At 34.6% G+C, this 11,310-nt stretch overlaps 1 protein-coding gene and 1 pseudogene across 1 annotated transcript; one reads left to right on the plus strand and one right to left on the minus strand.

Moving 5' to 3' along the window:
- Positions 1–1,143: 1,143 nt before the first annotated feature.
- Positions 1,144–2,313, minus strand: LOC110943536 (annotated as a pseudogene).
- A 3,929-nt stretch (positions 2,314–6,242) lies between these two features.
- Positions 6,243–8,037, plus strand: LOC110943535 (serpin-ZX). Its single transcript, XM_022185277.1, has 2 exons — positions 6,243–6,665; positions 7,136–8,037. Exons 1-2 carry the CDS (start codon positions 6,243–6,245, stop codon positions 7,922–7,924), a joined length of 1,212 nt encoding a protein of 403 aa, XP_022040969.1. The 3' UTR covers positions 7,925–8,037.
- Positions 8,038–11,310: the final 3,273 nt, after the last annotated feature.

The following is an 11,310-nucleotide window of genomic DNA, read 5'->3' on the forward strand; positions in this document are numbered from 1 at the left end:
GTTTATGCACATGTGCATCCCTTTATTAAATTCATGTTAAATGATATCACTTATGTAAACACATTAAATATATCGTGCAGGTGTGCGCAGGTGCGCAAGAAGAAACAAACACAAAAAAAGGCGGGCAATTAAGCGAACTCGTGATGAAACCCCAAAAAAGGAGGTTACGTGTTGAAACGTAAAAAAGGGAGGTGACGGAGTGCGTGCGGTAAAGAACAAGAAGTTGGCAAGATCAACGGTAACGGCGATGGTTGATACTGATAACCATATGGTTGTATTCAGATTCAACATAGGGTATCCAATATAGCATGCCATTAGGTGTAGAATGTACAATATTTGTAATTGTTCCTGTAGTGTAGAATGTACAACACTTGTAATTGTTTGTAATTGTTCATTTGTAATTGTTCATGTATACATAAAAGTAAAACATATAACATTCTAATTAATAAGGTATATGGCGTGTGTACGCACGTGTTCAACATTTATTCGGTGATGATTACGGGGCGTTGGTAATGTGATGCACATGTGCATAACGTTATGTACTGATGGTTAACAGTTTATTTGTGATGATCGTGGATTGTTATCAATATAATGCACATGTGCATGATTATGTAATATATGAAAATAAAAGTAATGAATGTAAGAAATAACAGTTATTGTTTAATGTTTAATAGTGATGATTATTGGGTGTTAATAATGTGATGCACATGTGCATAATTATGTAATGTTGGTTAACAGTTTATTTTTTTGATGATTACATATGGTTGTCAACATAATGCACATGTGCAGGATTACATGATGTATGAAAATATAAGTAACTTATGTAATAAACCAATTGTTTGTTTACTGTTTAATGATAAAAAAGAAAAGGGTTGATAATTAAACATGGATTATGGTGTAAAATTACAAATTAAAGCCTTCAAAAGAAACTTGGAAATCTTAGCAAAAAAAAAAAAAAAAAAAAACAGAAAAAAAAACCATAGAAAGCAAATTAAAGCAATAGGGGATCATGTGTCCATAGATTCATAACATCATTTCTTTCTACAACTCCTCTTTTTATTCTTCATGCCCTTCCCTTTTTTTTTGTATTTTACTTCCTGAGTGTTACAACCTGCACTTTGATTTTCGACCACAACTAGATCGTCACCCGTTAGAGCTGCTGCTTGCATTCTCATTTCCATGGCCTACAGCTTGACCCTGTCCACCACCATCATCTTTCTTAATCTCCACATGTGGGAAGCTGTTCTCCAGTGTCTCATCACCAATATCGACATCTTCTTCCCCTGCTTCCTTCTTGTTTTTCTTAATCCCCTCAACCTGAATTCAACACAACCATTCAAATAAACAACAAGCAATTCTTCCCGTTTTCCAACAATTGAAAAGCTTACATCATCAATGTCGACCGTTGCGTAGTTTACTAAAAGTGCTTGCCTTTTCGTCTTGCTCACTAGTTTCTTACAGTTGGTGACAAACCGATCGAGCTCCCAGAGCGTTTCTGTGTCCAAAGCCTCTATGTCAAGCTCTATTTCATCACCCACTTGCGCCAACTGATCGTCGCTCTTACGTTCCTCGTATGTACGATCTGCAAAAACTGTGGCATCTTCTCTGGTAGCATACTTTGCAGCCATAACCCCAATTTCTGTTTCTATTCCATGTTCATGTCCCTCTTGTTCGGATCCTTGGCTCTAGGCTTGGGCAGCTTCGGCACAGTTCCTCGTGTCGCAGTTGATGACGGTTTGATCTGTTCTGGTTCTGGTTCCGCAACCTGCATTGGCGATGGTGTCCACATAGGCGGCTGAACAACAGGTGGGACGATCGGTTTAGATGTAGTCGAGTGATTTTTCTTGTTTAAAACAGGAGCAACCGGGTCACTAAATTTTGGCTTCTTAGATCTCTCAGGCATCTGTATATCGTCCCACGAACTTCAATCGAATTCATATACAGCAGAAACTCATTCACACGCTGATTAGTAGGCAAGTTCGCCTGAATCGGTCTAAAAAGCATCTTGAAATAGGACAGCAGCTGATGAGCCATTCCATGAACCTTTTCCGTCTTGGGGTTATAAAGTATCGCATTCTCAAACACCAACCGAACATCGGAGGCAAAATCAAGTGGACTAGAATACATATTCTTGGACAAATTCAACTTAACCAAACCCAAGTCCAGTAGTATAGGTTTATCTGTAAAGTCGACTTATTTTCCGAGTGCCAACCCCACCCATATTGACCCGTCTTCATTCTGGTGTCTCTCAGCAGTGCCAAAAGCTGCATAAACTCCACCCATGCCTCCCCGGTTGTCGGCTTGTTCTTCCATTTGCAATCCCACATAGTCAACTCCCCTATTTTTTTGTAGTTGTCCGCCACCCAAGACCCTTTGTTTGCTGCCATTCTGTATATAATTGGATAGTTATCCATAAGATTCAATACCACTCGAGGAAGACGACTCGCCACTGCTTGAACTACTCGACCCGCTAGAGCTGCTGCTTGCATTCTCATTTCCATGACCTGCAGCTTGACCCTGTCCACCACCATCATCTTTCTTAATCCCCACAAGTGGGAAGCTGCTCTCCAGGATCCCATCGCCAATATCAACTCCCCTGTACATAATTGGATAGTTATCCATAAGGCACTTGTTCATAATCTATACATCAACAACATAGTCTAATTTTCAACATAATGCACATGTGCATATAATTTAATACAATATCATTTGCAATCAACATAATGCACATGTGCATATAATTTAATACAACATCCTTTACAGTAAATATCATGCACATGTGCATATCATTTAATACAATATCATTTACAAAGTATATACATCATTTACATTCAACATAATACCTTTTAGTCACAAATCGAATGAATTGCAACTCTTGATGTTATGTATTTATAGATGTATTGTGTCTGTCAACTGTATTATCAGAAGATGGACCAACAATGTCACCAACAATGTCTGCATCAGATGTATGAGAAGGATTATCAGAGAATGTTGTATGAGGAAGAACATCAGATGTAAATGGTGATGTAGAGGATGTTGTAAACACCGTTTCCGGCTGCCACCGCTGTGAAATCCGGTGTGTTACATGATTGCCGTCGTAAACACCGTGCCTAATTTATTTGGCTAAATCCGATGTAAATTAAAGATTTATATATGAACCTTTTACCTGAGAAGATACCACTTGGCTAAAAATTCACCATCACTTCTGACCTGCAACTACCACCAAACACCAAACAAGAATGCCTAATTTATTTGGGATTCGAATAGAATAAAACCTGCTGGAGTATGCTATATGTAAAATTGAATTACTTACAGCAGCCATCGTCCTGTCATTGCAACTTGTTTCGATTCCAAAACAACCAAATAATCTTTCAAATCGAGATTCGAATCAAGGGCAAATCATAAATTGAAATCATAGCATAAACATCTGAATTGGATTCGAAAACTAAAACCTTTAGATGTCGTAGGTTCAACTCCAACACGAGATGAGTCAGACGAAGCCATGTGTAGCCGAAATCAGTATCCCAACGTCGTAATCAGTATCCCAATCGAATCCCCTGTAAGATCGCCGCCGTGAAACTCACTGCCGTAGATCTCCGTCACCTATTAAGCAAAATCTCCAGCGAAACCCTAGATTGTGAATGACGATGGTGAACAGGGGCTGAAATAAGAGGACAGCGTTTTTTTATTAAATGTCATTTAATTACAAATTTGCCATGTGTTCACATTGGTTCTCGCGGTTCTCGCAATAATGGGTGGTTCCTAACGGATCTTTATCCTATATATATATATATATATATATATATACAAGTTAGGAGTTGGCTAAAATGTCTAAATTTCCTAAAAAGTGTAAAAAGTCATGAAATATCATAGTGTCAACCATAAAACACACCCAAAACCCACAAATAATATAATGAAGAATACTAAAATGTCGTATATGTGGGTTTTATGTTTGGTTTTGGATGATAAGACTCTAATTATAGAATGATAAATATTATTGTGTTTTATGTTGATTAGCATGTTGTTTTTTATATTCATAGTTATACGATTGTGTGTTTGAAGTTTTTATGGACTATTAGGGTTTGAATATGGTGTTTTAGTAATTTTCACTATGTTATTCGTGGGTTTTAGGTGTGTTTTATGACTGAAATTATAGTGTTTTTTGACTTTTTACACTTTTTAGGAAATTTGGACTTTCTAGCCGAACCCTACCCTATATATATATATATATATATATATATATATATATATATATATATATATATATATATATATATATATATATATATAGGGGGCTGCTAGAATGAAAACCACCCCGAGTTGTAAGAACCGCGAGAACTACACCCCACGGAGCGCCGTTTGCCATGATTTTTTTTACAAGTAGATGTGTGTATTATAAACACAGCCGTAAAAAATCATGGCGAACGGCGCTCCGTGGGGTGTAGTTTTTTACACCACAAGTTTGGTGTTTTTAATTTTTTTTTCTTTTTTCTTTTTTTTTCGCCAAACTTGTGGTGTAAAAAACTACACCCCACGGAGCGCCATTCGCCATGATTTTTACGACTGTGTTTATAATACACACATTTACTTGTAAAAAAAATCATGGCGAACGGCGCTCCGTGGGGTGTAGTTCTCGCGGTTCTTGCAACTCGAGGTGGTTTCATTCTAGCGGCTCCATATATATATATATATATATATATATATATATATATATATATATATATATATATATATATATATATATAATACACACATATATATATATAACGATTCTTATTATTTGATATATAAAATTATATTTATTTAACACGTATAATATATGGGGTTCATAAAAATATATTTTTTTATTATTTAATATATAAAATTACATTTACTTAACCCGTGTAATACACGAGATTCTAACCTAGTTATATATTTAAAGAAACCAAATTTTAATGTTATAGGTTTTATTAAAGGGTGCTGCTAAATGCACCCCCTATTTTTTTATTTTTACTGGTTATACCTCCTCCTTTAACGTTTAAACTAAATACAAATAAACCTTTTATTTAGTTTTCTTACATCTGTTTTAAGTTTGAAAAGATATATGTTAGTGATAAATATCATAATGAACTCTTTATTTATAGGATTTAAAAAGATTAATTTCTCACCACAAAATCGTCAACCCGTTCATACTTATATCAACAATTTAGGTGTTTTGAGTTTTGTTTTAAATTCAACTATAACACCGGTGCCTTTTGTATCATTTTTAAAAATTCACGAGCAAATAAACTAATTATAGATAAATACAAAATGTTTTTAGTCGTAGTTTTATATTATAAATTCATAATATCAGTGATTCCCGGTACTCATATTTAAATATTTATATCAAAATGATGTTTTTCTTAATTAATTTGAATTTATCTTCAAAATGGTTATCATCGTCGGACCTTATATTAATTTATTCTGTTCTTTTTATTACTGCTCAAACTATTATATCACCAAATCACAAATTGAATTTGGTATATGGTACTAATACTTATTGTGGATCGTATATTGTTTATTATAGGCAAATTGTTATTACTGTAACACATCAAAACTCATATAAAAAGATGTCTGCATTTTCTATCGATCATGTATAATTTTTATTCAAATAGTTTAGGCATGATAAGTTGGTACGGGATGAATTGTTTTTTTAAGTGTTAATATAAGAGATGAAATGGTTAATTTTATTTATTATTTAAATAAAGATACCCATAATTATGAATAGGAGAATTAAAAAAGAAACCTTTTTTAAAAAATAAAGGTTTTTAAAGGGGGTGAATTTGATAATTTTAAAGTGTTATTTTTAGTAAGAGGGTATAAATAGTAAAAGAGAGGGTGCGTTTAGCCAACGAACATAAAATTTAAGAAGTTTATTTAAGTGATTTGAAGGTATATGCGATAATTGTGAAAGTAAAATGCTAAAATTTATCTACATTGAAATCGTTTGTTATTAATACTAAAAAAATTATTTAAAGAAGCCGAATTTTAATGATATTTTGATAATTGTGAAAGTAAAATTCTAAAATTTATCCACATTCAAAACGTTTGTTATTAAAATTAAAAAAATATATATATATATTTACGGAAACCAAATTTTAATGATATTTTGATTTGTTTTGATTATAAATAGGGTTTATAATTTATGGAGTAGGGCTTGATTAAATACATTTATCTGCGTATTTTTCTTCTTCGTCTCCTTCTTCCTTTTTACGTGTCTAACAATGGCTCCTTCTAAACCCTCTCGGAAACGACCTCGTCGTCTCGACCAATCAACGATGATCAGAAACCAAACCCATGTCTCAACCGCACTTGCAACCCACCTTCTGTCCAACAAACACGACTCCAACGTAGTCTTCTCGCCCCTTTCGATCCAGGTCGCCCTGAGCGTACTATCTGCTGGTTGCAAAGGTGAAACACTTGACCAACTCCTGGCATTCCTTAAAGCGGACACTACGGATGACCTCAACTCTCTCTATTTGCAGCTTGTGTCCTCAATATTAGCCGACGGTAGCCCCAGTGGCGGAGCTAAATTGTCTTCTGTAAACGCGGTTTGGGTTCCGAAAACCCTTTCTCTCAAACCTTCTTTCAAACAGGCCATGGACACCGTTTATAGAGCCGCTTGCAAACAAGTAGATTTCGGGAAGGTCAGTTTCTAATGTTTATTTTCTCACGTTATTGGCAATCTAGTCTCACACTGTTTTTATGGACTCAACAGCGGTTTAAAGGTTAGGGCTGGACCCTACTTTTTAACCAAGTTTGCCGTTTAAAGGTTAGGGTTTGCATTATAGCATTTGTCAACTGGCCATTTGACGTAAGTTAGTGTTTGAGTTTTCTTGTAGATCGAATATTTATATTTGGAGTGGCCTAGATATACATATAGCATAGCAGCGTGCCTTTTTTTCAGTTTACTTTCCGAACTTAAAATTATTAGTAGACATTCTTTTTTCAGATTGCTCATTAAATATTCTGTGCCTGATTCTTGCAATGAATCTTGGTTATTTTGTTTACAAACTTAGGGTTTTAATGTTTTGGATTTCTCGAAAACGGATCTCTATTGAAGTTACAAAACCTTGTTTTTGATATGTGGCTAATATTTTTTTTTTTATTAACTAAGGCTGTAGAGGTAGCCCGTAAAGTGAATTCATGGGCCAAAAAGGAAACAAGGGGGCTTATCAAGGAAGTCATTACTGCTCAAGAAGTTACTGATGACACAATGCTCATCCTTGCAAATGCTATCTACTTCAAGGGAACATGGAGTCAGCAGTTTGAAACGTCATTAACTGAAGAAGGTGACTTTCACCTCCTCAATGGCAATAATGTTAAAGTTCCCTTTATGACCAACTACGAAAATCAATTCGTACATGAATATGATGATTTCAAAGTATTGAGTCTCCCATATTCGCATGGTCAAGATAAGCGTAAGTTCACAATGTACTTTTACCTCAGTGATGCAATAGATGGACTTCCGTCTTTAATAAATAAAATCGGTTCCACATCCAACTTTTTTGACCATCACATTCCACACAAAAAGGTAAGAGTCCGGGAGTTTTTTATACCAAAATTTAAGATCGAATTCGGGTTTGAAGCTTCTGGTATGCTGAAGGAATTAGGGCTGGTATTGCCTTTCAAAGTTGGAGATCGTTTCACCGAAATGGTTGACTCACCAGTTGGTAAGGGCCTTTATGTTTCGACAATCCAGCATAAATCTCTCGTGGAGGTGAATGAAGAAGGCACAGAAGCTGCAGCGGTCACTGTAGTTAGAGAACCGAAATGTCCACGGAGGGCGCCAAGCACTTTTGTTGATTTTGTGGCAGATCACCCGTTTTTGTTTGTGATTAGAGAAGATGTGACCGGGGTTGTGTTGTTTATGGGACAGGTGAGTGACCCTAGTTTAAGTATCTAGTGTCCTTAACTTTTGTTTATGGTTGCCAAATCACTTTTTGCGTTTGCTGATTAAGAACACGATGTCGAGCTTTTAAGCACCAACTGAATTTTGGACTAATACTTTTTTGTCTCGACTATTTAGTTCTATTCACGCTATTGATTTGCTATGTTTTGTGATGTTCATTTCTTCTTTTTACCACAAGTAAAATGCTATAACTAACTTTTTAAAGAAAATATATGATGGTGTGGGAATCAAAATACCAATTTGGATAGAGAAATTACTACCCGTTGGATCCTGTTTAGGAATTTAATGGCCTCCGGAGTTAGAGAACCAAATGTATCAAAAGCAAATGGAAGAATCACATGTTGATTCTCCTAACAAGCTTTCTTGTGTTTAGGAACATTGGCTGATTCCGCCTTCAACGCTGCCTAACCAGCAACAAACCCATTATCTCTGATCTCAAGACACTCCTATAAGGTCAGCACAAGCGTGTTTTCCCTCTACCCACCCAAACTGACACAAGAATACCAGCTGGCCGAAGGAGGTTGTGACACAACTTGTTGTCCGTTTACGTGCGGTTTGTAATTTGTTGTTTTGGCCTTTGGATCATCTACTTATGCTAGGTGTTGAAAGTCAATGGCCCCAATTGTTAAAATCATGGTGCACTTGCATGTAAATTTTTGGTGATGAGCCAGAGGTTGAACCTGCTCTTAATTCAATCCAAGAGCGATGTAAGATATGGCTTAAGGGCAGGGAAGGAAAGTGAGCTTTTATCACATGAACTTACATTACTAAAACCATTGTTTCTTATATAATAGTATTTTCAGTTTTGCTAATAAGTTCTAACTAGAATTACTACCCGTCACAATGTGACGGGGGCTTCATATATATGGTATATAGCATAAGCCGGATTTTTGTTACATGACCTAACACCACCGCCACATCTACCATCACCTGTAACCATCCATCACCGGAAAAATAGACACAAAACACAAAAACACAAACCGAAAACACAAAATAAACATGTACAATTCAATTACGAACCTTGCACCTTACTAGTCCAAAAAATACGAAGGTGATTCTAGAGTATCAAAAGTGGAGAGAAAGCTCGTGATTGAAGAATTTTAGTTCAAAGTTGATAGCGTTTTCGGTTAGAATCAAGTTTATCTTGTTCGATTTATTGAAACTTGAACTTATGAACATGTTTTATGGAATTTGTTTAGACTTTGTTTTTATTTGTGTTTTGTCTATGAACATGAGTAGGTACGTTTATCTTAGAAACCTAGGCGTATGCATAAATGTTAATTCTTAGTTTTTAGTTTTGGGTTAATTGTGATTTTGGATTAGTGTTTTGATAAAGAGTGATTCTAATTCAGGGTTTTAATGTTTATGCGTGTTTTATGCTAATATATGATCAATCTTTTGTTCAATTATAGACACGTATTAGGTTGCTTACTCTGTGCTTATGACTTGTTTATGGTATATAGTCTACATATCCCAAAGGAACCTTATTGAGAGTTTAGAGGTACTTAGTATTATGCCAATTTTAGAAACCGAGAGGTGCTAGATTGTCAGGAATTCTTTGTGATTAGGTGGTTTAGGAGTTAATTGCACCAGAGTGAATTACCCTTTATTATTATTATTATTATTATTATTATTATTATTATTATTATTATTATTATTATTATTATTATTATTATTATTATTATTATTATTATTATTATTATTATTATTATTATTATTATTTTGATTCTTGATATCCCGTGTTACAAACTTGTTAGATTCACTACTCCTTACATCCCTTACACTTCTCATATGTATTGTTTCTAACAGGGTTGAGAGTATATCCAGATTTAGGGTACCATTGCATTTGTTTAGAGAGACCGAAAGGTGATCTGAACCTGGGACCGGTGAGTTTACACACTTCTCTAGATTCTAGACTTCGTCAGGATTGGAGACTAGTGATCTGTTGGTAAACACACCATGTTTATGTGTTAGTTTTGTATATTATTTAATTAGAGTTTAGTCTTTTTTGAGTGTGTTTGGCTATACTTGGTGTAAAAGAGTTTTGTAGATAGTGATGTGCTAAATGGGCTGATAAACGAGCTTAAATGATATATGTATAGCTAATAAATATTATACATTAAATTGGTTAATTAATTTGTGGTAAATACAAGTGAATAGGGTTAGTGTGAATTAAATTGAATGGAAAAGTGCTTAAAGAAAGAAAACAAAAGAACTCACGTAAAGTTTCATGAGTGGAATTAACTGGTTTTATCAATTCTTATGTGAATAATTATCATACCAGTGCTAATACCTGCGAACTTTGCGGTTTTGACAAAATAATATGTTTTTCAGGTATTGATAAAGAACATTATACATTTATAATGATCATAACGAAAGTCTGCGAATGAAATTATTGTTGAAGTCTAAAGTTCATAAAGTAAATACAACCGGTCTTCGTATTATTGATATAAATAAAACGAAAAGATAAGTAAATGATGAAATTATGTTTCTTTAGTTTGAACTCGCCTATTAAAACGAAAACATAAATAAATGATGATATTAAGTTTTTCTTTTGCGAAATAAGAATGGAATGTTTAAGTAAACTAGTTTTATACCCGCGCGCGTTGCGATGCATTAAACCGATTTTTATCCATGTGCGAAACCAAATCACTCGGTTTGATATCATAACATGATCTAAGAGATAAAATATATCGAGACGAAGATAAAAATATACTTTTCGGAAAAAAAATAACTGGTAACCAGGGAATTCGCCATGGAGACAACATGGTTCACAAATTTTAACTATTGTAGTGGAACCTAAAGAGTTGTTACTTCCTTCAAACTCTTTGAAGGTAATTCGCCATGGAGACAACATTAGCACCACCAACAATAGCTTCCATGAAATCCCAGGGCCAAATCTTGTAACGGTACCTAGATTGTTCACCTAATTTGAAGGTAATGCCATGGCAACATTAGAGCCTTGCTTTCACAATATTTAAATACATAAAGAAAGCTATGTATAGCCAAACATTTTTTTTGTTACTCACCAGCCTTGGCGTTCCACCTCCACCATCAATGATGCTCAATGTGTTGCTAGCTTTGTTAGGTATAATATGAACTAAGCTCTCAATACGAATCTTGTCTAAAGCATATAATAAAGTCTAAAGCATATAAAAAGGTTAATGATAGATGATAACATCTGGTAACAATAAAATCACTATTTTTCGATAAACAATCCATTTTATTTAATGAAGTCGATGATCTACATTACCTTCTTGACTAATAAATAACATGATTATGGTTAAAAAGGAATGTGCTTTAGTAAGGGATTATGATGTAAAAACCAATATTTGAATATCTTATGTTTCAAACTTGCTCCAACCCGGTCCGGAAATACC

The sequence above is a fragment of the Helianthus annuus genome, chromosome 5 (genome assembly GCF_002127325.2).
Source record: "Helianthus annuus cultivar XRQ/B chromosome 5, HanXRQr2.0-SUNRISE, whole genome shotgun sequence".
Taxonomy (NCBI): domain Eukaryota; kingdom Viridiplantae; phylum Streptophyta; class Magnoliopsida; order Asterales; family Asteraceae; genus Helianthus; species Helianthus annuus.